The sequence below is a fragment of the Papilio xuthus genome, unplaced genomic scaffold, assembly GCF_000836235.2.
Source record: "Papilio xuthus unplaced genomic scaffold, Pxut_1.1 DF825946.1, whole genome shotgun sequence".
NCBI lineage: Eukaryota > Metazoa > Arthropoda > Insecta > Lepidoptera > Papilionidae > Papilio > Papilio xuthus.
The window spans coordinates 864,528-888,707 of record NW_013532703.1 but is presented as its reverse complement, the minus strand read 5'-3'; the positions used below and the strand labels follow the sequence as shown (position 1 = coordinate 888,707).

The 24,180-nt window shown below is 33.2% G+C and overlaps 4 protein-coding genes across 6 annotated transcripts in view; 1 reads left to right on the top strand and 3 right to left on the bottom strand.

Moving 5' to 3' along the window:
* LOC106125003 (flocculation protein FLO11-like) overlaps positions 1-2,712 on the bottom strand; it is a 5,704-nt gene extending 2,992 nt beyond the window's left edge. For 2 of the 3 annotated variants that reach the window (XM_013322086.1, XM_013322087.1), the window contains exons 1-3: positions 2,634-2,712; positions 1,703-1,878; positions 1-1,065 (exon numbers count right to left, since the gene is read on the bottom strand). In XM_013322086.1, coding sequence (XP_013177540.1) covers positions 1-1,065; positions 1,703-1,878; positions 2,634-2,637 — 1,245 coding nt within the window. In that variant the 5' untranslated portion in view covers positions 2,638-2,712. The remainder of the gene's footprint in view (positions 1,066-1,702; positions 1,879-2,633) is intronic. The other variant, XM_013322089.1, reaches the window with a different exon arrangement.
* A 366-nt stretch (positions 2,713-3,078) lies between these two features.
* On the bottom strand, positions 3,079-7,367 carry mdlc (RING finger protein mdlc). Its single transcript, XM_013320543.1, has 7 exons — positions 7,138-7,367; positions 6,587-6,735; positions 5,780-5,935; positions 5,153-5,280; positions 4,249-4,310; positions 3,624-3,810; positions 3,079-3,265 (listed from the first exon to the last, which is right to left on the bottom strand). The coding sequence occupies exons 1-7, from the start codon at positions 7,229-7,231 to the stop codon at positions 3,094-3,096; spliced, it is 948 nt and encodes a 315-aa protein (XP_013175997.1). The 5' UTR covers positions 7,232-7,367; the 3' UTR covers positions 3,079-3,093.
* A 5,672-nt stretch (positions 7,368-13,039) lies between these two features.
* LOC106124783 (cysteine dioxygenase type 1) lies at positions 13,040-23,154 on the top strand. Its single transcript, XM_013321750.1, has 7 exons — positions 13,040-13,208; positions 19,383-19,479; positions 20,224-20,373; positions 21,197-21,343; positions 21,654-21,919; positions 22,065-22,234; positions 22,806-23,154. The coding sequence occupies exons 2-7, from the start codon at positions 19,388-19,390 to the stop codon at positions 22,842-22,844; spliced, it is 864 nt and encodes a 287-aa protein (XP_013177204.1). The 5' UTR covers positions 13,040-13,208; positions 19,383-19,387; the 3' UTR covers positions 22,845-23,154.
* A 512-nt stretch (positions 23,155-23,666) lies between these two features.
* The window catches only part of LOC106123793 (uncharacterized), a 13,594-nt gene continuing 13,080 nt past the window's right edge, over positions 23,667-24,180 (bottom strand). Inside the window, exon 18 of the mRNA XM_013320199.1 lies at positions 23,667-24,176. Coding sequence (XP_013175653.1) covers positions 23,860-24,176 — 317 coding nt within the window. The 3' untranslated portion in view covers positions 23,667-23,859. The remainder of the gene's footprint in view (positions 24,177-24,180) is intronic.

Genomic DNA, 24,180 nt, shown 5'->3' with positions numbered 1-24,180 from the left:
AGACGTCTCGTGAGATACAGTATTTGTTACAATGTCAGAAGATGTAGAAATTGACGGTAAGGTGAAATAAGTAGATTCAGACGTCTCGTGGGATTCAGTATTCGTTACAATGTCAGAAGATGTAGAAATTGACGGTAAGGTGAAATAAGTGGATTCAGATGTCACAACGGATTCAGTACTTGTTACAATATTTGAAGATGTAGAAATTGGTGACAAAGAGGATGACGATTCAGATGTCTGATGAGATTCAGTACTTGTCATATCAGATATTGTCGAAATCGGTGGTAATGTAAAATCTGTGGATTCAGAAGTCACAGATCCAGTACTTGTTACAATGTCTGACGATGTCATTGATGAACTTGACGATGGCATATTGGAAGTGGAGCTTGGTAAACCAGTTTCGGTTGAAAACCTTGTCGAATCAGTCATCCCACTGGAAGTACTTGGTAGTAATGTTATAGTGGACTCTGTAGTACTGAATGGAGAAACAGGTGTACCAGTGTGAGTGTCACTTGAACTAGAACTTTCATCGGTGTTTGTTGATGACGTCATTGTAATATCGTTTGATGATGTTAACGTTGTATCTGTTTGGATATTTGAAGGAGTTGTACTGAAGGAAGTAGAAACGGACGGCGTTATTGGTTCATTGCTAGTCGTGTCAATATCTGAGACAGTTTTCATAGAATTTGAGGAAACATCTGTAGAGTACGTTACACTAGTTGTAGGAGTTTCTGGTTGATTGGTAGTAGATGAGAATGTTGGGTTTAAAGTGCTTGCTTCTGTTGTTATATGATCTGTGGTATCACTAACTGTTTGAGAAGAACTAGGTGATGTAATTGGTGATAAAGAACTTGGTTCTGTTGTACTTGGACTATCGGATATTATTGGAGGTAAAGTTTCCCATGATGTTGAAGGTATCGGCTCCGTAGGTATTGGAGGTAAAGATTCATCTTTAGTAGTTTGACTAGGAATAGTAGATTTAGTAGATATGTATGGCAAAGGTGTTGTTAACGTTGTTGGTAATAATGTTGGACCGCAATGTGCCAAAGAATGTAGAATGCAACTCTGAAAAATAAGATCATATTAAGAGTAATGTAAAGCGACCAATTTAAAGTGTTTCATTTTACACAGAATTTTGTCTGTATTAATGGAGTAGTAAATTTAAACGTTCTGATTATTCCGATAAGCTTTAGCTAAGAATACAATTCTTATTGACGTCATTCTATTGTTAATTTGGATACAGTTTAATTACTTTAGCTACGATCTATGTGTAATTTATTGTATGTAGTATTATTATGTAATAGATACCAATTGCATCATACATAAACTTATGGTCTATAAGAACTTTCTCGGCTATTTAAGTGTGGACACCAAAATGTGTATAGAAACTTCAAACATCCACTTTCTTTCTTGAAAATGTAAAGTGCCTTTTGACTCTCTTTCTTTACTCGGCTCAAATATATTGTTCTAGTAATCTTATCAAGCACTAAAATATGGGTTTCTAAGACTAAAATCTCTATATAAAACATATCGTCCTCCCTATCATTATCTTTGACAAAACAGAGCTAACAATATGTTTTAACCGAGGATTTTGAAATCCTCTTGAAATTGTCTTAGAAATCCACGGTGAGTTGTGTGACAGCTTTTATAAGCAATACTATGGTACGCTTTGTGGAAAAAGGTCTTAATTTTTAAGACTTACCCTGATGATGACGTCAAAGTACAAGTCCCCAGGACAAGTGTGTTCTGAAAGTTGTTCCTGTTCGCATATGATGAACTTCTTACAGGAAAGTGGGTGAGAGAGCACGTCGGACTGCAGACCCTTGCATAGGTCCCCCAGGACTTTGGGGATAAGTGTCAGGAGAAGAAACGTTAGCTCTGTGGAGTGCACGCAAATGAACCTTAATGTCTTAAACAAAAATAGCATTAATAAAATTTAAAAAAAACAGATAATTTTTATCGATAAAATCGCATTACGAATGATGTACATCACTATGCACTGCCATAAAGTGTATAAGTGCGAGTGAGCGTAAAATATGCTTCGCTCTACTCTGACTTTTGAATACCTCATATTTTTATGAATGGACTATCATTCGCCCGCGCGAAATTAAAAAAAAAATTAGTCTATGTGTTTTTCCAGATTATCTATACATCTATGTCAAATAACAGCATAATCCTTAGAGATGTTCTGGCGATATCTTCAAACATCCATCCATCTAAACATTCGCATTATATATATATATAAAAGAAAGTTGTATTAAATACACTATTTATAACTCAAGAACGGCTTTACCGATATGGCTGAAAATTGGAGAGGAGGTAGCTTAGAGCCAGGAGACGGACATAGGATATTATTTAATCATTTTCTTTGGAATTTATGCCTTGAAAAGTTGCTTTCTATTTAACGTACTAATATTATAAATGCGAATGTTTAGATGGATTTAATGTGGACGGATTCGCGGGCAACAACTAGTTTATAATATTAGTAAGAAATAAGATAACTATAATAAAATTCTTGTTTAAAGTTGTATTTAAAGTTAATTTAGTAAATAGCCTTCCATCTCTATCTAACTTATAGTGAAAGATAAGGATGGCATGTTATAACAATTTTATTATCAAAAAATGTTACTCACCCATTCCTCAGCATGGGTCTCGCAAATCCACCACAGTTGTAATGAACGCAATGGCGGTGCGTATTGCTCTAAATTAAACTAATAACATAAACTTTAAATAATTACCGTAGTAATCGATTGGTAATATAATTTGATTTGTCATGACTTTTTAGGTAAACGTCGATTGGATAGATACGGTTGTATACAGCGTGTTTTATTTTCCTTTCATTTCTCTGACATAAAACACGTGTTTACTATGGATTTCTAGTGAAACACAAGCATATATAGTTATCTCTCTCTTTCTAAGTGAATGAAAGGGATGGCTATATGCTATTGTTTTAGCAGAGAAAATTCAGTGATATTTCCTTAACTAATTGGAACAATAAAAAACATTTTTTAGTTTATATAAAATATCAAGATTTCCTTTAAAAAAATCATTGAATTATACACAAAATAGTGAACACATATTATTTTTATTTAATCAATCATCTTCATCATCATCATCACTATTTTCTTCTTCTCTTCTCTTCATCTTGGCTTCCAGTTCTTTAGCCGGGTTGAAGACGCCACTGGTTTGTGTATTACAAATGTAACAACGCGAGGATTTCTTGTAGTTCTCAAGAGCGCACTTCTCACAAAAGTAATGTTTACATCTACAAACAAAACATATGTATGAAAACTAGCTATAGCCCGCGACTTCGTCCGGAATAAAAAAAAACTTAATACTCTATGTGTTTTTCCAGACATGTTCTACATCTATACCAAAATTCAACAAAATACATGGAGCCGTTCTGGAGATATCTTCTAACAAACATCCATCCATCCATACATTCAAACATTCGCATTTATGATATTAGTAAGATTCCATTAAAATTTTAAAAACACATGGAGACATAAAAATAACATTCAACCATAAATTCCAACAAAAACCAAAGTCTGTTTACATTTTTCCAGCAGTGAGAACTGGATTGGATCGCTGGACTGGAAACATGTAAACTGGGCATAACTTACTTAGTAACAACAGGATCTGTGAAACTCTCCCTGCATATAAAACATTTGAATGGCAGTTCATCATCACTGTGTATCTCATAGTCGGAGTCATCCCCTCCATCTTTAGTCCCTCCCCCTTCCAGTTCCTCCCTCTCTAACTGCCAGCCGTGCTTGTAGTCTGAACGGTCATGGAGGAACTTGCACGAATCTAAAAATATCTATTCTTTCAGTAAAAGCAATGGATGATATAAAAAAAATTGACACGAGGCAGAAATATTAATTACCAATGCTTAATTTAAAACTAAAAAAAAAAACAAAATAAGACAATTGTGGGGAAAAAAATAAATAAATAAGTTCATTTAAAGCATCATGTTGGCCGTTTACAAACAGATATTATTTCCAATGTATTCTTAAAATTTTATATTAAACTACATTTTGCAAGCGACTTTTTCAGCGTTGAATTAAAAAAATCCTAAGTTAGTCAGCGATAGTAACTTTCTATAGACAAAGGAATTTTTGAAATCATTCAAGTAGTTTTTGAGTTTATTAGTCACATACAAAAATACAAATCTTAACTCTTAACAATATTACAATTGACAAAGATTATAAACTAAATATTTATTCCGTAATATATTAATTAACCAACCTCCAAATCCACAGAAGCCAGTTTCCTTGTAATCTTTACAAATATCAGGCTGATAATCCCATCTGTTGAAGGAAATATTTATTTATTTATTTACCTGGTAAACTTACAGCTAGAAAGTAACAATAATAGACACAAGAACATATATGAAATGTGTTTAAATTCAATTTACATATAAACAAAATATGTCACAATAAAAGTATTATTACTAAGGAACTAGTGTTAAGTTCACAAAAAAAGGTTTTAATTTTTTTTTTATCTTAAAATATTAGCAGATTTGTTTTTTTTTTGTAAATTTACTAATATTTCTTTTACCATTCCAACTAAGCTGTACGCTTGTGCTAGGATATGGTTTACGACAATAGTCGAATGGCGGGTTTCGAACCCCCGACCTCGTGATCGGAAATCCGTACCCTTAACCATTAGGCTATTGACGCTTCAAATTAAATTACATTTTAACTTATAATTCTCGAATTAAATAATAAGAATACAATTTTTCAAACGCCAATAGCCAAGTTAAGGGTACAAAGCCCTTCATTCGACTGTTACCGTAAACCAAACACAAACCTACAGCTTATTGGTAATGGTAAAGTTAACCCCTACCTATTTATATAAGCGTCTCGGAGGCCTAATTTAGTCTTCTTTCCCTTCCTACCCTTTTTCTTATAAGGAAAGGATGGGAAGTGGACTTTCCGGATGAAAGGATGCACGGAAAGGGAAAATATTTTCTTTCTGTGCATCCTCTCCTCCGTCGATTAAAGGTAGGCAACGCATATGCGATTGCGTATGTCTATGGGCAACGGTTACTTCGCCATTCAGCGATTTCAGATGGCCGCTCGCTTGTTTGCCACCTTATGATATTAAAAAATATATTTGTAAATTAAAAAAAACTTTGTATTAAGTTTACCTGACAGTAGCTCTTAAGTTAGCTGGTGCTCTCATTGGTCCTTTCCTGACAAGTCCTGAACTAGCATTACCCGCAGCTGTATCACGTTTCTTATAATATTGTGCATAGTTGTTTATACCACGGTACACCTACATCATATTTAAAAAGCCAAGTTATAACACGAAGATCTTGACATTTGATAGAGGGCGCTAGTGTGCTATCATAATTTACTTTGACTTATGCCCACCGGTTTAAATAGCTAAACTAAACTAAACTAAAACCTCCTTCTTTATTTCCTTTTTTAAGAATAAAACAATAATGTATATTTAATTAATATGCAGTAAAGAGTAATAAGAGCGTCGGTGGCTTAGTGGTTAAGCACTTGACTTGTAATCTGCAGGTCCTGGGTTTGAATCCTACCATGTACCAATATGTTTTTTGATTCACATATGTACATTTATTCGACATCCTTAAAGTGTAAGAAAACATTGTGATGCTGCACATATTTAAGAAATTCAAAGATATATGTGAAGTCAACCCGCACTGGACCAGCATTGACTATGACCTACTCACCTACCTGAGGGTAGGCTCCGAGAACCAGTGGGGAGATATAGTGAGCTGATGATTAAACATATATCTAAAGATTACCTTATCGTCAGCTTGCCCTTGCAATTCTTCATTTATTTTTTGTGCCTTTTCAAATATTGCTTGTGCATCTTTATCTCTTTCAGTGTCTAATTCATATGTTGCGGTTGCGTTCTCACGTTGTTGTTGAACAGATAATGTTGTACGAGATTTGGGAATCTGGAAACGGGTTATTCAGAAACCTGTTAGAACATGTTTTAGTACAAGTGTAAAACTGTAGCTTTAAAACACCTTCTATATAGTCATACTGGTGTTATTCTTATGCATTTTATTACTATTAACATGTTAGCTGCCAGAATAATTTTTTTAAAAAAGAAAAAAAAATATTTTGTCCAAAACCATTTGACACTTATTATTTACATATGAATGGAAGTATGGCTTGTACGGCCTGATTGAAACATTAGCATGTTGGACATATAGTCTGACATGGCAGCTAAAGTGTTAAACATTATGTTATAAGCAATTATTATTTTAATTGAAGTGTTTTTACATATTATAAAAATTCATATTTCATACACATGATGACATCTTAGCTGATAATAAAAGTAATGTTTTAAATTAATATTTGTCTGTCTGTCCATAAGGCTGCATTTTTCTGGCTAGATGATTTTGACGGCCTTGTAAGTAAAGATAGCTGATGAACATGGGCATATTATGCAGTGATGAAGTCACATGCATCTGCTAGTTATGAGTAAAATATACAGAAACATTACTGGTAGTCACCAAATTATATTGCATTAACAAATTCCATGGCACTTTGATTGTTTAAGTGAACTTACATGGCATTATGTTAACAAAGTACCAACATACCTTATCTTCATCACTGTTGTCATCACTGTCTTCCAGCTCCGGTTTTTGTCGTTTTGGCCCTCCTGTCGACTGCATGTTAGGGTTGGGCTTCTGAGGCCTCTTTGTTGGCAGCACCACAATTTGTTCATCAGAATCTGAACTGTTCTTTTCTGAAATATTGATAATACTACTATGAGTTTCGTATTAGGTGTTAAATTTTGAACTTGTAAAAACTAAATAAAACAAAAAAATGCAAGTAATAAATATAACCTATGTTTCACGGTGATAATTTAGCATTCTACTGGCAAAAGGGTTTTTGGTCCAGTAGTTTTTTCATTAAATACTCCTTTCTTTTTATACTATTAGTAATGTAGTATAGATATAGGAGAATAGGGACACAAAGTGGACTAGAATTTGGCATCCAGCTTCAGCACTTATCAGATGAAACAATGAATAACTTTCTCTTAACACATGTCATCTGTGTAGTCGGAGTATTGCATGAATTGAGTCGGGCATTCATCCAATGAATGTATGCAGTAAGTGGTTGTGAGGAAAATTGGACTGTTATTTACCTTCAGAACTTGATGTTTTTCTTTTCCTTCCACCTCTATTCTTGATATTTCTTTTTTTAAAAGTCGTTGGGATTTCAACCTCCACATCTGACATATTGTCAAAAGTAAAAATTTACTTAAATGTAATAAACAAACTTTTCTTTATCCCTAGATAACTATACGGAATAAGTAATTTAAAATTTTGTTTATTACTTATAAACTATTCGTATTGTTTACATCTCAATTGTCAAATGTCATTTTAAATTTAAGGTTATATTTTGAGTTGCGTTCAGATTATTAAAATGTTCAAAAAGTTGCGATTGTTAGTATTGTAAAATTTCAATTATAAAATTATATTATATTTTAAAATCTCACAATTAAAATTGGTGAACATTAATTTTTTTTTAAATTAATCAATAAGAAAACTAAATACAAGGTGTATTCCCTTACTGTCTTAGCTAAAGTTATTTGATGGTTACTTGGGCAAGCCCTTAGTGAATATTTTTCATACTAAAAATCCATCGCAGATTCCTTTATAATATATTGAAGTAAGGTATAGCATGAGTGTTACAGTGACAGTTACTGGGTTCAAAAAAAAGCGAAATACCTATTTATCTTCTTCAAAATTTTTCGATAAATAATATCAAGTGATAGGTACTACAAACATATTAAATGAGTCAAGATATAATAAAATAAGGACTTCGAAAATATAACGCGGTATTATAGATAATGGTATAATAAATTATATTAATCCACGTCACATCCTTGAAATCCTATCTATGCTTTCTATCGCACCTTGGCTGATATGAATTATTTGACCGCTACTTGAACATCTTATACAAACATCTTAAGCTTTTTATGTACAAGAGTTTAAAAAAAGAAATTTGTTTTAGTTTCATCTTACACTAGCTGTTCTTGTACCAAATGTTACGCTTCGCAAAAGTTAAAATAAAATATGGATAACTGATTGCCAATCTTCGTCGGAGAGGGATCTCATGAAGAGTACTCAAAAACTACTGAACTACTTTCAAAATATTTTTTGACATAAGAAAACTACATTAACACTGTAATATGCTATCTTTATTATAACTTAAGTTTAGTAAATAAGAAGAAACGCCATCTTTTAATTACTTTAAATACAAGATAGAGGATTAAATTTTATGGGCATTAATAATTTTAAATAGAAAAATCAGTTATCTTACTAATATTATAAATGCGAATGTTTTGATGGATGGATAGATGGATGTTTGTTTGAAGGTATCTCCAGAACAGCTGAATGGATCTCGTTGAAATTTGTCATACACGTAGTAGAACATATTGTGGAAGAACACATAGGCTACTAAGTTTTTTTATTCCGCGCAGACGGAGTCGCGGGCGACTATTAGTTATTAATACTTTTAAAACAATTTAATTATCACAATTAGCTTAAACTATCTTACTAACCTTGAATTGCTATCCTGTGACTATCTAATCGTGTTAAAGTATTCGGGAATTAATTTATTTTCTACGTAAAGATGTAAATATTAGGGTTGTCAAAAACATACTTCTTTCCATTGTGTTATTTTCAATTTATACAGCTTCATAAATTTATGCAGTCTGCAAGATCATTAAAATTAAAAACAAGATATTTTAGTTCTAATGGTGCGTTGATTGTAAATTAATCACTTAGGAAACATACACTCTCATAAGGATCTCATAAGCGATTTTTTTTACCATCGGTTTTTACTATCCAAAATAATGTATATTTTGTCGTTACCCAATTCCCATTGACAAATCAGATTGTTACTTTTTTCACAAAATACTGGATTTGGCAACCCTATCTAAGCAAAACATTAAAAAATTCCAATCGCGTTGTAACCACGCTCACCTATATAAAACAACGCAAATTGAATCACTTATCACGCACGTATTTTACATCGTAATAATAAAATGGCCGAAAACATCGCTTCTTTTGTGCACATACGCCATTTTGGATAATCGGCGCGAAAAATAGTATACTACTTTTGCGATGATATTCGTTTATTCTAAAACGTTATAAGTAACAAGATTTTCTTGGTTACATCTGTCTTTTTAATCCGTTCAGGAAACCGTTCTCGTTTAGAAAATGGTATACCACTTTTACGTTCGACTTATTGTTATTTCTAACTCCAAAATGTCTTATGTTCATTGACCAATTAAATAAAAAACGTCATTTCAAAAATTAAACGTTTAGTCGAAAGCGTAACGGAAAAAAACTTTCAACTACGGGATATATTTTTTAAAATGTTTTTGACATAGAATCTGGATGAATTTAGAAATTCAATGTTGTATTTTCTAACAAAAGAAGGTTGAAACAAACATTTAAAAGCACAAATGTTTAAAAGAAATTCATAACTGACATTTTACTTTTTTTTTCACTCCACAATATTTATTATTTTACGGCCATATATTCTTTACATTAATAACAAGAGAAAATAGTATGATGCAAAATAAACAAGTGATTGAATCAGTTTACATAAATTACGCAATGATAGTTATAACTACAATACTTTGCTATTACCGCTGTCAACTGGATTAATTTTTAATTTTTTTTTTAGTTTAACGACCTGGTAACATAGACCTTTAGGTCATATCTTATTTGGAATTTTTAATTTAAAAATAAATGTAAAATAGATTAAAAAATGTTTAACAGTTTTTCAAATTGTCAAAGAGTAAAAAGGAACTTTAACATTTTTTTATTATCTATAAATTAAGTCCATGGCTCTTACCCTTAACCTATGGTCTACATAACTAACTAAAAGCGCATCATAACCAGAAGGATTGACACATATTCAGTTCTATCCAGTGTATTGATAAACTTTGTCAATGTAATATATATGGTCATGTTTCGAAATTCAATGTTTATATCTGCTTTAAACTAGATCTGTCATGACATGTGACAGAAAACTATTGAAAACATTTCATTAGAGTAATCTTATTTCTTATTAATATTGTAAATGCGAAAGTTTAAATGTAGGAATGGATGTTTGTTAGAAGGTATCTCCAGGCCGCATGGAAGAAATTTGGCACATACGTAGAACATAAAAAAAAAGTAAAACGTAGATACAAAAGTAGAGGATTGAAGAAATCATCGATGGATAGAGTAAAGTCAGATATGACGGTGTATAGAGATAAGGGGGTAGGGAAGATGGCAGGAATCATCTTCATTACTTCAGCCATTCAAATTAGTCTATGGCTTCTAGGTCAATCGTATGTAAACTTTGCCATATGCACAAAATCAATGTTCATATAATTGAGGTGTTTCTATGACCTTGATTAGCTGTCGCCCGCGACCCCTTCCGCGCGAATTAAAAAAATTCAGTAGCCTATGTGTTCTTCCAGACTATGTTCTACATCTATGCCAAATTTCAGCGAGATCCATACAGCCGTTCTCGAGAGAACTTCAAACAAACATCCATCTAAACATTCGCATTTATAATATTAGTAAGAATATTCTGTACAGCAATAACAACGCCTCTCACCGGGTCAGATTAGTTTGTCGCACTATACTTACTATAGATTAAATATTGGCATTGAAAGTTCACGTGTCTTTTGTTTAAATTGCGCACTACGCTTAGCAACACCGGGAGGCGTTTACCTAATATTATCATTTATCATTAAGTGCCACTAATATGGCGCGATTATTGTTTTCGTGAAGATTGCGGGCGTGTCGAGTTTAATCCTTATCAGATCTTCGTTGTAATATCGAGTATAGGGCTGTTAACTTTAAAACAAATATCGACTGCCAGTGTTTTGTCAACCATAGAGTCATGATGTCTAGTGATTAATAAACTAACTAGCCTTTCTCCGCTACTCCGCCCATACTAAATTAAATAAAGACCTAATTAGTACCCTATTTGTTATGTATATGTATCATAGAAATCTAAAATAATTCGATGCAAACCCGAAGAGGTGACAACCCTAAACATATTTGTTATTAATATGATGTAACCCTATGATCCGTTTTCTAAAGTTTGCAATTAATCTGGGAAAAACAAGCATAAGTTCCGCTTATCTTTCATATACTTCTCTTATCTAGTGGTGGAAATTTTTTAACATATCAATAATAACAAAAAAAAAATACATTGACGTCTAAAATAAAGGTCGTGTCGTCCGGGGAATACCATCTTTATTATAAATTTAATATATAGTATAATAAGTGAAGGAATACGGCCGTTTGTCCACAAACATTGTCACCGTCACGTCAACGATAACGAAATGACGGTATCAAGGTAACGACAATACATTTACTATAACGGCTTGTCACACACCCGTCATCCGAGCGCAGTCATCCCGGCAGCCGATATTGTGCGTAGATCGGTGCTACTGATTGAACGATGCGGAGATTATGTTGCCGCTGACCTGCATGCTGATGACGATGCCGGTGACAGTGTTAGTGGACAAATGGCTTAGGTCCCTTTATTCAATCCCATATGATAAATAAGTTGGTAATATACACTCGTAAATAAACCCCTCTTTCAAAGTTGTTCAGGTTTCGATGAGCTTTTATATATTTTTTCAACTTGGGAACTACAGTATTTCCCGCCATTACAGTTCTGCAGGGGTCTGACTTGCCAGGAAAGTCAGTAGCGGAGGTGAGTGACGACTCTTGGACTACTTTGGTAGTGATTGGTAATCGTTCTTAGCTCAAATGTGTTTTGCAAATGATTCTTATCTTTGGAGATAATTTTACAAAGCTTTTTGTATTTTTTAAAGATAATTTTTATAAATTGCTTTTTGTTTCTCTTTTAAAAGTTTAATTTTTGTGTGCTCCTAATAAACTTTTGTTAAATGTTAAGAAAATTGTTGTTTTTTTATGGTTTGGTGTTTTTTGAAATTGGAATCATTGACAGTGTTTTGTTTTTAAAGATTAGAAAGCAATTATTTGGAACAGATTATTCTAGAGATTATTTAAATCTTTGGGTTTGTTTGCCCCTTTTATCTATTGCGATCTGAAAGCCATTTTATGAATAATAACAAAAGATTAAATTGTTTACGCATGAATTTATATTGATACTAGGTGACGCCCGCGACCCCGTTCGCGCGGAATTAAAAAAAAACCTTAGTAGTATAGTATAGTCTATGTATTTTTCCAGACTATGTTCCACCAAACATCTATTCAACCATCCGTTCATCTAAACTATTTATAATATTAGTAAGATTGTAGGAAGCGATCGTAATCGAACAAAACAACGTGCGACGTAAGGACATTCCAGTTCTTGCTACAGTATGCAACTAGCTTGAACAAGCTCGCACTATACGGTGACCACATGCTTACAAAAATAGGTCCAGTCCCATATTTCTACATTACTAGACTTTATATCTCTTGTTTTGAAACAGTCCTATTAGCAAGAAAAAGAGTAACACATTTTAAGAAATCTCATTAGACATCTAACTTTTTTTTAAATGACCCAATGTTTCCGATTGACCTGCTGCTCCTCATATTACTATTTAACGGTGAAATTCAATACTAAAATACTTATCGCAAAATGTGTTTTGTATTCAGTAGTAGCGTTAGGATAGGGCTAGGTGGGGCCCAGGGCGCCGGGCATAAGGGGGCGTCGCAGGCGCTAGTTTTGTGTATTAAAGGGCGCCTGAGTCTAAGATATCTTATCTTTGGAAGATTTCCCCGGACATTAAAAAAAGGGGCGTCGCAAATATCTACCCCAGGGCGCAGGATTTGCTAAAACGGGCCCTGGTTTTGTTTGTTTTTCACAAGTGTTTCAACAATGGTGATCCACAGTGGACTGAGGTAGCTATTGTAAAACTTAAATACAAAATCAAACTTTTACCCCACCTACTTTTAGAATCCGTGTTAAAATTTGAAACTCGTGGATTTCCTATGCGAAACAAGATAAAACACTTTCGAGAAGCTGTCCGAATAAAAGTAAATGCGCGGGAAAACAGCTGTCATTTGAGTATCGTCGACGCGCTAAGGCAGTTGTTTTTTTTTTTAAATTTTATCAAAGACAACTATCGGTCGTGCGTTCAGTGAATCTGGATATTATCGTAATTGTTTGTGTGTAGTTGCTAAGTGCTCTTTGTGAAGAAATATCGAGAATATACAGTGATAGGTGAGAGTTTTTGTTTGCGCCACTTCCACTTTTCAATATATTTGAAGTATTACAGGTTTAGTTTTTAATTAAAAGTTTTAAATGTTTGGCATAATGTGAGTAGACGGTTTACGATTGCGTCCAAATATTTTTTAATCAATTTTTAAACTTTGTTTGTTTATTGAATAAAATTATATTTAATGATTTTTTAAATTGAACTTTAACGTTCATTCTTGTTTATCGAACTTGATTGGTTCTTGTTTTATTTAAAATTGGAGTTTAAATGTCTGCAACTCATAAAAATAAAACTAAAAAAGGTTCTTTTAAAAGTTTATTGGCAGAATGCAGTGGTAAAAAGCAAATAATTAGATTTTTTTTTACATTTAATATATAATAAACGGCATGAAATGTAGATAAAAAATTATTTTAAATTGCAACAAAGGGCCTACCTCAAGGATAAACCTAGGTACGTTATTATACGTTCAATAACATAATCGATTAATCTTCAAGATTGCATGTAACAAATAAATATTAGATTGGTTTAAAAGATTCCGATGAACGCATCCATAACATATTTTAATACTGCATTTGTTTTTGTGAAGGCCACGTAGAGTGAAAAAAATCATCATTGTGTCTTAATTCATATAGGATAACGCGCCAGTTTCAGTCCACCAAATCCGACCTCTTTAGTATTATTTATCTAAATAAAAAAAAAAACATTTTTAAAGGAGGTTTTCTCTGGTCAAAAGAGGTTAAGAATGCTTAGTATGACCATGTAAACATTCATATTTATAAAAACTAGCTACGGACAATGAACTAAGAAATGCAAAAACTTTAACTGATTATATAAACAATTTCATTTACAATAAATATGTAAACAGTTATCTAATACACAATAGAATAAGCAAAGATAATTGAAATAATAAATAAAGAAATATAAACTAATAGACACAGGTTTTAAACCGTATTGAATGTTCCTGGATACATCGGTAGGGGTTAGCCAAGGAAGAGAAAGATGGAATGCGTGAAAGGTTACGGTAGTTAAAAAGGGATGGACGACTGAAATGACGTAAATCGATCAGGACAGAAACCCACATAAGTGAGATAAGGACAGGGAGATGAGTACTTACTTAATTATTAATTATACAACAAACAGATAGGAAATGGGAAAATATGGGAAAGTATAAGAAACTAAACAAATTTAGCGTACAAATTTGTTTAGTTTCTTTCTTCTCGTTCCAAATGAAAACGTTAAAGTGGATTAAAAAATGCAAAACAAAATCAATTGATGAAATTAAACCACTTTCTGTACTTATACAAAACTAGCTGTTGCCTGCGACTCCGCTCGCGCGGATTAAAAACATATGTTTTATATGTATGCCAAATTTTATCATGATCCATTCAGCAGTTCTGGAGATGCGTTCAAATAAACATCCATCCATCCACCCATCCAGCCATTTAACTTTCCTAGTAATAGTAGTAGTAAAACTAACTATTTGTTAACAATTACAAAAGTTTTAAATTAACTAACAATTGTAAATAATCGTATTACAATTAAATAAATTACATAAATGGATATTCTACTGACAACCAATTAAAAAAGAAATAGGAATTTTTTTATCGATTATGTTAAGTAAGTTAGTATATCTTGGATGCAAAATGAATAAGACTTATTAATAAGGTCTTTGTATATTTATTTCTATAAAAAATGTAATAAATCTTTTCCTAGAACGATAAAAAGCCTTAATAAGTAAAAAGCCTATAACTGTACAGATTCAGACCGTTGCGTTTAAAATACTGATCGAGTGACTGGTTTGTAGGGTGACAAGGATTTACAGGAATCGTTTTTTACTATTGCAACTATTTCATGCATCCTCCTCGCTAATATAAAAAAACGAAAGTGGATGTTTGAAGGTATCTCCGGAACTGCTCAATGGATTTTGATAAAATTTTTCACATATGTAGACCAGTGTTGAAGAACAGATAGGCTACTTGTTAAGTTTCTTTTAAACTGCGCGGACGGAGTCTCTGTCGACAATCATTTAAATGTTTCTTAACCTAAAAGATTGCAATTTATCTATAAACCTTTAAAAATTACTAATCATCATTAACTGAATTATTATTAAAATATTAAAAACTTCAAAGTTTTAAATTGTTTTTGTTGAACAGTCTGGAAAATCGTTACCAAATTGGATGCGTGAGTCATTTTAGTATAATAAAAATAAGTATAATACAACTAGCGTATTGTTTACAATCACAGAATGGTATTTATTAAACTTAACTCTGTATTTTGAATGACATTTCAAAACATGAAATCCGAGTAAACGCCTTGTCACCTTTATTGTCGCAACTTGCATTAAATAGCGGTTTTCTTGCAGTCTGTATAGCACTTAACTTATAACCTTTTTGGAGTTTAAGCTCTTATTTTAAACAAGAACCAAATATTTTTTTTACTTTGTAATAAAACTTCATTTGTTACTTACTCTTTATTACCAATGTATTCGGACACGAAACACGGAGTTTTATAACGTATTAATTAATTTAGATAGTACTAGTTATCGCCCGTGACGCCGTCCGCGCGCAATAAAAACAGTTCATAACTAACCTATATGTTCTTCTAGACTATGTTCTACATGTTTACCAAATTTCATCAAGATCCGTTGAGCCTTAGGAGATACCTTCTAACATACATACATTTAAATTTTCGTATTTATATTAGTCAAATTAGTTTGATTAACAGCGTTACTCAATCAGAATATTGTGTATTTCTGACAGTGATTTAAAAAAAGAACACAACATGATAATTTTGTCTTTGAAATAGTTTTTATACCTTAAAACGCAGTTGTTTTAAAATTTAGAAAACAAATAAGACCATATGATAAGAGTATTCATTATGTTCCAAACAACAGACACGCTTGTAAGAGGCTGTTTGTGCTACAGACTGTTTAACGACAGAGAAGCTTTCATCGAAAGGGCAGAGGTTAAAAAACAATGATAAGTAATCTGTGAACAGAAGTGTACGTAACACGTCACGCGTATGTTTTGTTTAATGCAACTTGTTTTATAAATAAGATTCGTGACGTTAATGTTTTCAAATTATTTGGTACAGAGATAATGCGAGTCTTTGACTATTAAGAGGCAGGATTCGGGAAGTGCAAGCTTTCCCTTCTTTCAAATATTAGTTAATTTACGTGGAAGGAAACTTTGTATTCCTTTTAAGCCAAGGGAACGTACCCTTGCTACGTAACCCTTTTAGGGGGGAAGGGGCGGAGTCCTTAAAATACTACGGTCAGTCACAGGAGCGTGGGGTGGCTCAGATTTTAGTCACGTAGTCGTTAGTTGTTTTTTTTCATAATATAATGATGTACATTCACTAGTAATTTAAGTATGCATGCACTCTTATGCAACAAAGAAGAGTATGAGCCAAATTATTTTTTTTTCAATTTTGGCCTGTGAAATGATTAAAAATCATAATTATGAATTACTACGTAAAAACTAAAGGGGGGGGGAGAGGGTGTCTTGGCATATACTACGAGTGGATACCGAGAGGAGGGAGGGGTCGAAAAATAAAAAAAAGGTGACGTAATATAAATATGTTCCCCAATATTGCGACAAGGCGTCACGTGAACGAAGAAGGATGCTATTATTGATAAAAAATTAATCTTTGATTACGAATTATAATTGAATTTCGAACAATGAGCGACCATTTGTAAAATCTAAAAACTTGCTTGCTTGTGTACTCGCTTAGTGTGTGTAATTTTTTAAATCAACGTCTTTCATAAAGATAAAGTGTCAGCATGATATGTGCGTGTGATTATCATTACTTCACTTCCCGCGAAATGTGGCGGAATTTATTTATTACAACGGCTGCTTTTGTCTAGTCCGTTTCTCTATAGTCAACACGTGCTTACGTCTAATCTGGTGACCCAATAATATTTCGAATGCCTGGCAACAATTTATCTCTTTATGCGATCTTTGTGACACTAGTTATATTAGTATTTCTTAATTATTGGATTTTCCAGACAATTGAAATGACGAAAGATAGATTGATTGGAAGACTAAAAACTATTTCGCCTACCTTACGTAGCGTAGGATAATGGAACATCTCCCGTTTGCATTTTTGAATCGATTTTTGTAATGTAGAGCCAGAAATCGACTTTCATGGTTTAGTAATAATTTTATTTAAATCTCCCTTGCATTTTATTTCCTAATTCGTATAACGCACAAGATTCTTGCATTCATCCCTTTCTGTTTAATAATTCAAGGTCAACCGTATGAACCAATTTCTTGCATCTGGCTACCCTTATGTGATTTTATTAAAAAGGATCAGTGAGAGGATGGCAACGAATCTTATTGAATAATAGCGGAAGCGCAGTCGTTTATCTAATACTGAAACTCATTGACCGTTATGTGATTTGCAAAATTGACGCTATTGAAATTTTAGATTGTACTAGCGGACCCGATAGACGTTGTCCTGTCTACACGTCTTTAATTTGAATAAATTAATATGAAGTTAACATTTGATTAAAATTGTGAATCTAAACCATACCCAGATCCCCTTGAACACACACAAAAAATTTCATCACAATCGGTCCAGTCGTTTGAGAGAAGTTCAGTGACATACACACTCACAGAAGAATTATTAGAAGTATTCAAGTTAGCAATTTGCTTACTCCAGCCCTCGTTGGCCTAGCTCATTTATAGAATGAGATGGGTAGTGTTTTGTTTGCAAAATTGTGTCCATGTCTTTACAGGCTTTTTTATGACTACATATTTATATTATTTTAAATTTATTTCACGCTAAGTGTCAACCGCGACTCTGTCCGTGCGGAATTAAATAAAAACTTAGGAGCCTGTGTATTCTTCCAGACTATGTTCTACTTCTATGCCAAAGTTTAGCAAAATCCATGCAGCGATACCTGGAGATACCTTCTAACAAACATCCATGTATCTAAACATTCGCATTGTTCACCAAACTTCCTGCCTCGCACAGCAGCGTTGTGGAATGGTCTGTCCTCGGCGGTATTTCCAAACTGCTACGACTTAGGTCCTTCAAGAAGCGAGCTTATTACCACCTAAAAGGCCGGCAACGCATCTGCGGTTCCTCTGGTATTGCTGATGTCCATGGGCGTCGTTGAACACCTCGGTGTTCCCGCTGCTCGTTTGCCCCCTTCTGTTATAAAAAAAAATATTAGTAGAGTAACTGAATTTTGTTTTCTGTTTTCTTTTAAATTTGGAAAGGTTTTTTTTTAATTATTTTAGTTGTAACTGGCTGGTAAAATATTTAAGACGGAAATTAAAAATGCTCAGCTGTTAGTGGCCATTGCCTTAATACGTTTAGTTCGTCATAATCAATGAATTGTTATTGTTTTTATAGACAAAGAATACACTACGCCACAGAATTATCTATTGTTGAGTTTAAATATAATCTAATCTAAATTTATGTGATTTTATCTGTTAAGGTAAATAATAAAAAAAAAAATATTCAATTACTACGCATTGTGAGGTTTCGCTGTTGCAAAAACAATTACTAGAATTCGTTTTAGGCAAAAATTTTGTCTACCTATTTACCTAACACACTATAGCGTTATAGGATTACTAGTATATATACAGTAATACGTACGTACGTAATAATTAAAGACGTCGATACCGACTTATAGATGCATATTAGCGTAGTGTAGTTGGCATGATTTTGGAAAACACACACACAGTTTCGAAAACATATATTCACATTCGCAAAACTGATTAGTTATGAGTAATTTGTAAATGATATCCAGACGTACACCTCACGGTTTACTTCTTTAAAGATCTGTGAATCGACACTCAGTTAACTTCAATTTTTTTATCTCACCTGTATAGTGTATTTCAAGCTATGAACTTCGAATCACCAGCAACGAATCTTCGGTTAACAAAATTACATCGCGATTTAATACCAATATAGTTGTTGAGCTATAGCTCAATGGTTTAAGTATGTGACCTGAATTTATGAATCGGATCAGAGTTGATTTAAGCACGTTTAAAACTAATTATCTACCAGTTGGACAATATTCGCTTGTCATTAGCGTTTTATCATGAAAATAAACAATTTAGTACCCTTAAATTCGGATCGGTCGAATTGATATTTAGCGAGGAGCTCCGTTGATCGTTTTTAGTATAAAACAGTCATAATAATAATGAATGTTGTTTATATTTCAGTTAAGATGGAGGTGGAAAGCGCCAATTGCAAGGTCCGTGTATCTCAGTGCGACGACCTCGACATGCTGGCCGTTGAACGACCCTTGAAAATTGATATGTAAGTTCTTAACTATCTGGCTGAATATAATGTTCTTAATTTAAAAAACACTAATTTCTAATTGAAAAAATAAAAATCAGACTGACTGTTCTGTGGTCCTAGTACGAATGTTTGCGAGAAGAAGAAAATTAGGAATACATTTCTGGTGTACTTTATGTCCGAAAGGGGCGCTGCACATATTTCAATAAAAAATCTGTCGATGACTATACGATGGAGCTTATCACAAATATTCATGCTAGGACCATTGGCGTAATACTGCCTATGATATTTCGAAGAAGAGTACAAATCGAATATTACAAAAAGGATCTTGACAGACAGAGAGACAGGACGGACAACAAAGTTATCCTATAAAGATTCGGTTTTTTACTTTCAAGGTAACGGAACCTTAAAAAGCTCACGCGTCAAAATAGGTCGGATTATTAGTTACAGTTAGGTGATTTTCTTTTGTTTTTAATTAAAAAAAATATCCTCTGATATATATAATAATACTAGCCGTCGCGCGAGTCCGCGCGGTATTAAAAAAAAACTTAATTAGCCTATGTGTTCTTCCAGACTATGTTCTATATGTGTGCCAAATTTCATCAAGATCCGTTGGGTCAACACACATCTAAACATTCGCTTTTATATAGTAAGATCTACGTTACTACGTTAATATGCGAAATAAATGTAGTCAAGAAGAAAATTAAATCCTTTAAATTCCCCTACAAGTTTGGCTTTTAGTATAAAATCTGTTTTTACATACAGAGAGATAAACGGTTTGGAGATGTTGGTGCAAGAACTGCATAACGTGTTCTCGAGGGACCATGTTAACGTTCAAGACGTGCAGAAACTGATGGCCGCTTATAAATCTGAACCCAAGGACTGGAAGAAATACGCAAAGTTCGACAGATTCCGGTGAGAATTTTTTTTATATCATAAGGTGGCAATCCACCGAGCGACCCCACCTGAAATCGCTGAAATAGCGACGTGACCGTTGCCCATAGATATACGCAATTGCATATACGTTGCCCACCTTTAATCGACGGAGGAGAGGATGCACAGAAAGAAAATATTTGTCCTTTCTTCCTACTTCCCATCCTTTATAAGAAAAAGGGTGGGAAGGGAAAGAGGACTAATTTTGGCCTCCGGGACGCACACTCATCAGACGAAACGCGGAATTGCTTCCATTTGACGCGTGTCTTCTGTGTGGTCGTGGTATTTCACCGGGCGAGCCGGGACAATTCGTGCGAAGATGTTAAAGCGGGCTCTACCACTGTTAGACAACGTCACAACGAAATGTCAACGTTTACGTCCCCTCACTAATCATTCTGACACATCACTTTGTAATGAAAGCAAGTCATTCGCGTCATTCGGATTCTAACTAATAATGTCTAAAAAAAGATAAGTAAAGCAATGTTCTTAATATTGTCGTTATTAATTTTCATGATTATTTTAAGAAACCAAACGTGATATATTTTATTTTAGTAAACTATTGTTAATTTATTTGATCGGAAAAATGTTAAACGTAGTGCAAATAAACGGACGGAAGATTTGCTAATAAATTCGTTGAGTAGTAATTCTGTTTTAGTGAAAAAATTTAGATGAAAATGGTAGGAATAATAAATTCTGATTTACATTTAAGGAATCCCAGCTGCTGCACTAAGTTAAATGGTCATTAAGAGAGCCCCTTAGTAAAGTGCGGGAAATTTATACTAACTACTTTATTGTTTTTTTTCAGATATACTAGGAATTTGGTCGACGCTGGGAATGGTGCTTTTAACATAATGGTTCTCTGTTGGGGGCCCGGTCATGCATCTGCTATTCACGACCATGCAGATTCACATTGCTTTATGAAAATTCTGAGCGGCAGCTTGGAGGAAGTAAGGTGTGTATGAGACAATTACTTAAAAAGTTTTGTTTATTTTGTTACAAACTAGATGGCGTTGATTTAAAAATTTAAGTTTAATTTAAATGCTATTTTGTGTTAATTTGAACTAGATGGCGCTGTCGTTAAAATTTGAATACTATTTTTCTGTATTTTTAACCAAATGACGTTGTTTGCTAAATTTAAACGCTGCTAGTTTATAAAATTATCTTTAGTTTGAAAGTAATTGAATTTTCATTAATTATTTTCAATGAAATCTTTAATAATGTTAAATTTTAAGTATTTACTTTACAACTTTTTATTTTTATAGATATGAGTGGCCTAACAACGTCGAGCCAGAGGTTTTAAAAAAGCTAAAGACAAAGAATTCATGTTGTTCTGCCAACGAGATTGCAACGGATGACCGAACAAGCGATTTAATTTACAACTGTCAGAATGACACGTGTCCCAATTTCCGCGGAAAAAGTGACAGCATGGAACATAGCGAACAAGATGGCGACCAAGATTATGACGCTAACAAAATGGAGGAAATAGGAAGAACAGCATTAGAAGTTAACGACGTTTGTTATATTAATGGTAATTTTAACTAGTCACGACCATAGATAATCTAACTTAATATAGTTATCTTAAAGCTATACAACGTGTAATATGAAAAGAAAAGATCGCCAACGCTTTTTTCGTATAAAAATTAAAATAAATTCATCTTCCTTTTTAATTGCAGATGCTTTAGGTCTACATCGTATGGAAAATCCTTCATATGTGGATGGTGCAGTATCTCTTCACCTTTACTGTCCGCCTTTCGACAGTTGCCGAATGTTTGACGCGAGAACAGGCAAGCCTACAGATATCAAAGTCACTTTCTGGTCCATGTACGGGAAGAAGGTTAAACGAGTACGTATTATGTTTTGTTCATCTCAAGATCTTTTTTAGTCTAAACCCAAACTTCCCAAACTTATTTTGTCTACTGCCAACTTTGGGAATAAATATTTTTAGCGCCCCCATATTAGAGCTTTTAATTCATATTATTTGATGTTCACAAGTTGTTGTGAACATCAACTAATATCCTCCATAATAGGCCTCCTAGCTAAAGAAAATTACAAATCACCCCCCTGGCCTCTACACAACGCCCCCATTTTCTTTCTGGGTCTCTTACCGCCCCCCTTGAGACCTGCAGCGCCCACAAGGGGGCGTTATCGCCCACTTTGGGAAAGACTGGTCTAAACATTCATCTATTAACTGTTAAGTTTAATGACTTCATATTAAAAATTGTCACGTCTAAAATGCGCCTGGAATAGGAACATGTTTGATAAAATTGGTTGATTTGAAAGAAAGAAGGGAAATATAATATAGTTTGATTTTAATGTTCAAATATATTTTTGTTGTTTGTCTTTGTAGATAACACGTATCGTATTAAAAAAAAATATTGTATTTTAATTTGTTTTTTTTCTTTTATTTTTTACAGGTTATCGAGGCAAATGATATTGTAGATAGTCAAGAATAATATTTTTTTATGTTTTTCATTATAAAACATTAGCTAAGTAAAAATATCGGAGGAATTATACATACGTCCATGGAACAAAATGACCAAATTATAAGAATTAAATTAATTGTTTAGAAGGTTTATGGTAGATATAAGTAGATTTTTTTGTAAATTTGAACGACTTTTGGTAGTAAATTGTAATTTTATAGCAACACTGATTACATTGATTTTATTGGATTGTAACAAAAGCTATTGATTGCGTCACAAAGTTTAATATTGTACAATTAAATCATATCGAGTCTTTATTTTAGCATTTTTAAAAAGTTTTATAAGACATTTCTTTATCTTTATGTACTGATTATATTTATTATGTTTAAAGTTTAAATTTCTATTTTTAACATATATAAATGTTTTTTTTTAAATAATTGTACGTAAATAAATAGGTAATTAATGATTGTTTATTATTTTATTTTTATTTATTTGTTTTGTGATTCACAGAATATAATAAATATGTAATTTTTATCAATTTAACTTGTTTTTTATTTTTATTTATTAAGAATCGTGTTCGGTAGATTGTGGATAAATCTTACTTAACCGAAACAATTTTAAATAAAGTTACCGAAGCGGTTATAACCGGTTTAAAACGCGATGACATTTGTAGTGACAGTTGACAGATGTCGTCTCTAACATTCTCTTTGAAATAGCAGAGACAAGAATATGTGTCAATAGAAGTGAAGTCTCTAATCACATACAAGTGTAATCTGACTAGAGACTTCACGATAGTTGTAACTCACTGTTGAAAATAGGAAGAAAAACATTAAAAATAAATTTAGAACTTATTATAAAAAAAAATCGAGGTAGAATTTATTATATTTACAATAAAATACAAACTACTACTTATCTAATACTGTACATATACACCAACGACTATCGTCGTCGAAAGAAATATATTAATTGCATATTATTTTTTTATTCATAGGTATATAACAATTATATTCTTAAACACTAACAAGCTGGCGGCTAGAAAGGGTATTTTTTAAACACTAGACTTAGCTTTTAAAATGAAAGGCTGGAGTATTTTAATGCTATCGGCGTCGTTTGTTGACTGTATGCCGCGTCCGACACAAGACACATTGCGGCTTGAGTCGCACGTGTATCTTTGTGGGTTAAACTGGAGACCTTCGGAGCAAACTCCTAAGATAGCTTTAGTGCCGTCGCATATCCAGAACTTGTCACAATCAGTCTCGTGGGACCACGGCAGAATATTGCAACCAGTTTCACACTTATTTACGATTGGATATGGGTTAGGAGAGCCACCACCTCCTCCTCCGCCGGCTCCCCAGCCACCTCCTCCGCC

Excerpts from the sequence above, each read along its gene's own strand:
- mdlc (XM_013320543.1), bottom strand. The coding sequence starts at position 7,231 with ATGTCAGATGTGGAGGTTGAAATCCCAACGACTTTTAAAAAAAGAAAT. Across the intron at positions 6,736-7,137 it reads AAAAACATCAAGTTCTGAAG|AAAAGAACAGTTCAGATTCT; the intron begins GTAAATAACAGT and ends TCAATATTTCAG. Across the intron at positions 3,266-3,623 it reads ACAGATCCTGTTGTTACTAA|ATGTAAACATTACTTTTGTG; the intron begins GTAAGTTATGCC and ends TTTTGTTTGTAG.
- LOC106124783 (XM_013321750.1), top strand. The coding sequence starts at position 19,388 with ATGGAGGTGGAAAGCGCCAATTGCAAGGTCCGTGTATCTCAGTGCGAC. Across the intron at positions 19,480-20,223 it reads CGACCCTTGAAAATTGATAT|AGAGATAAACGGTTTGGAGA; the intron begins GTAAGTTCTTAA and ends TTTTACATACAG. Across the intron at positions 20,374-21,196 it reads GCAAAGTTCGACAGATTCCG|ATATACTAGGAATTTGGTCG; the intron begins GTGAGAATTTTT and ends GTTTTTTTTCAG.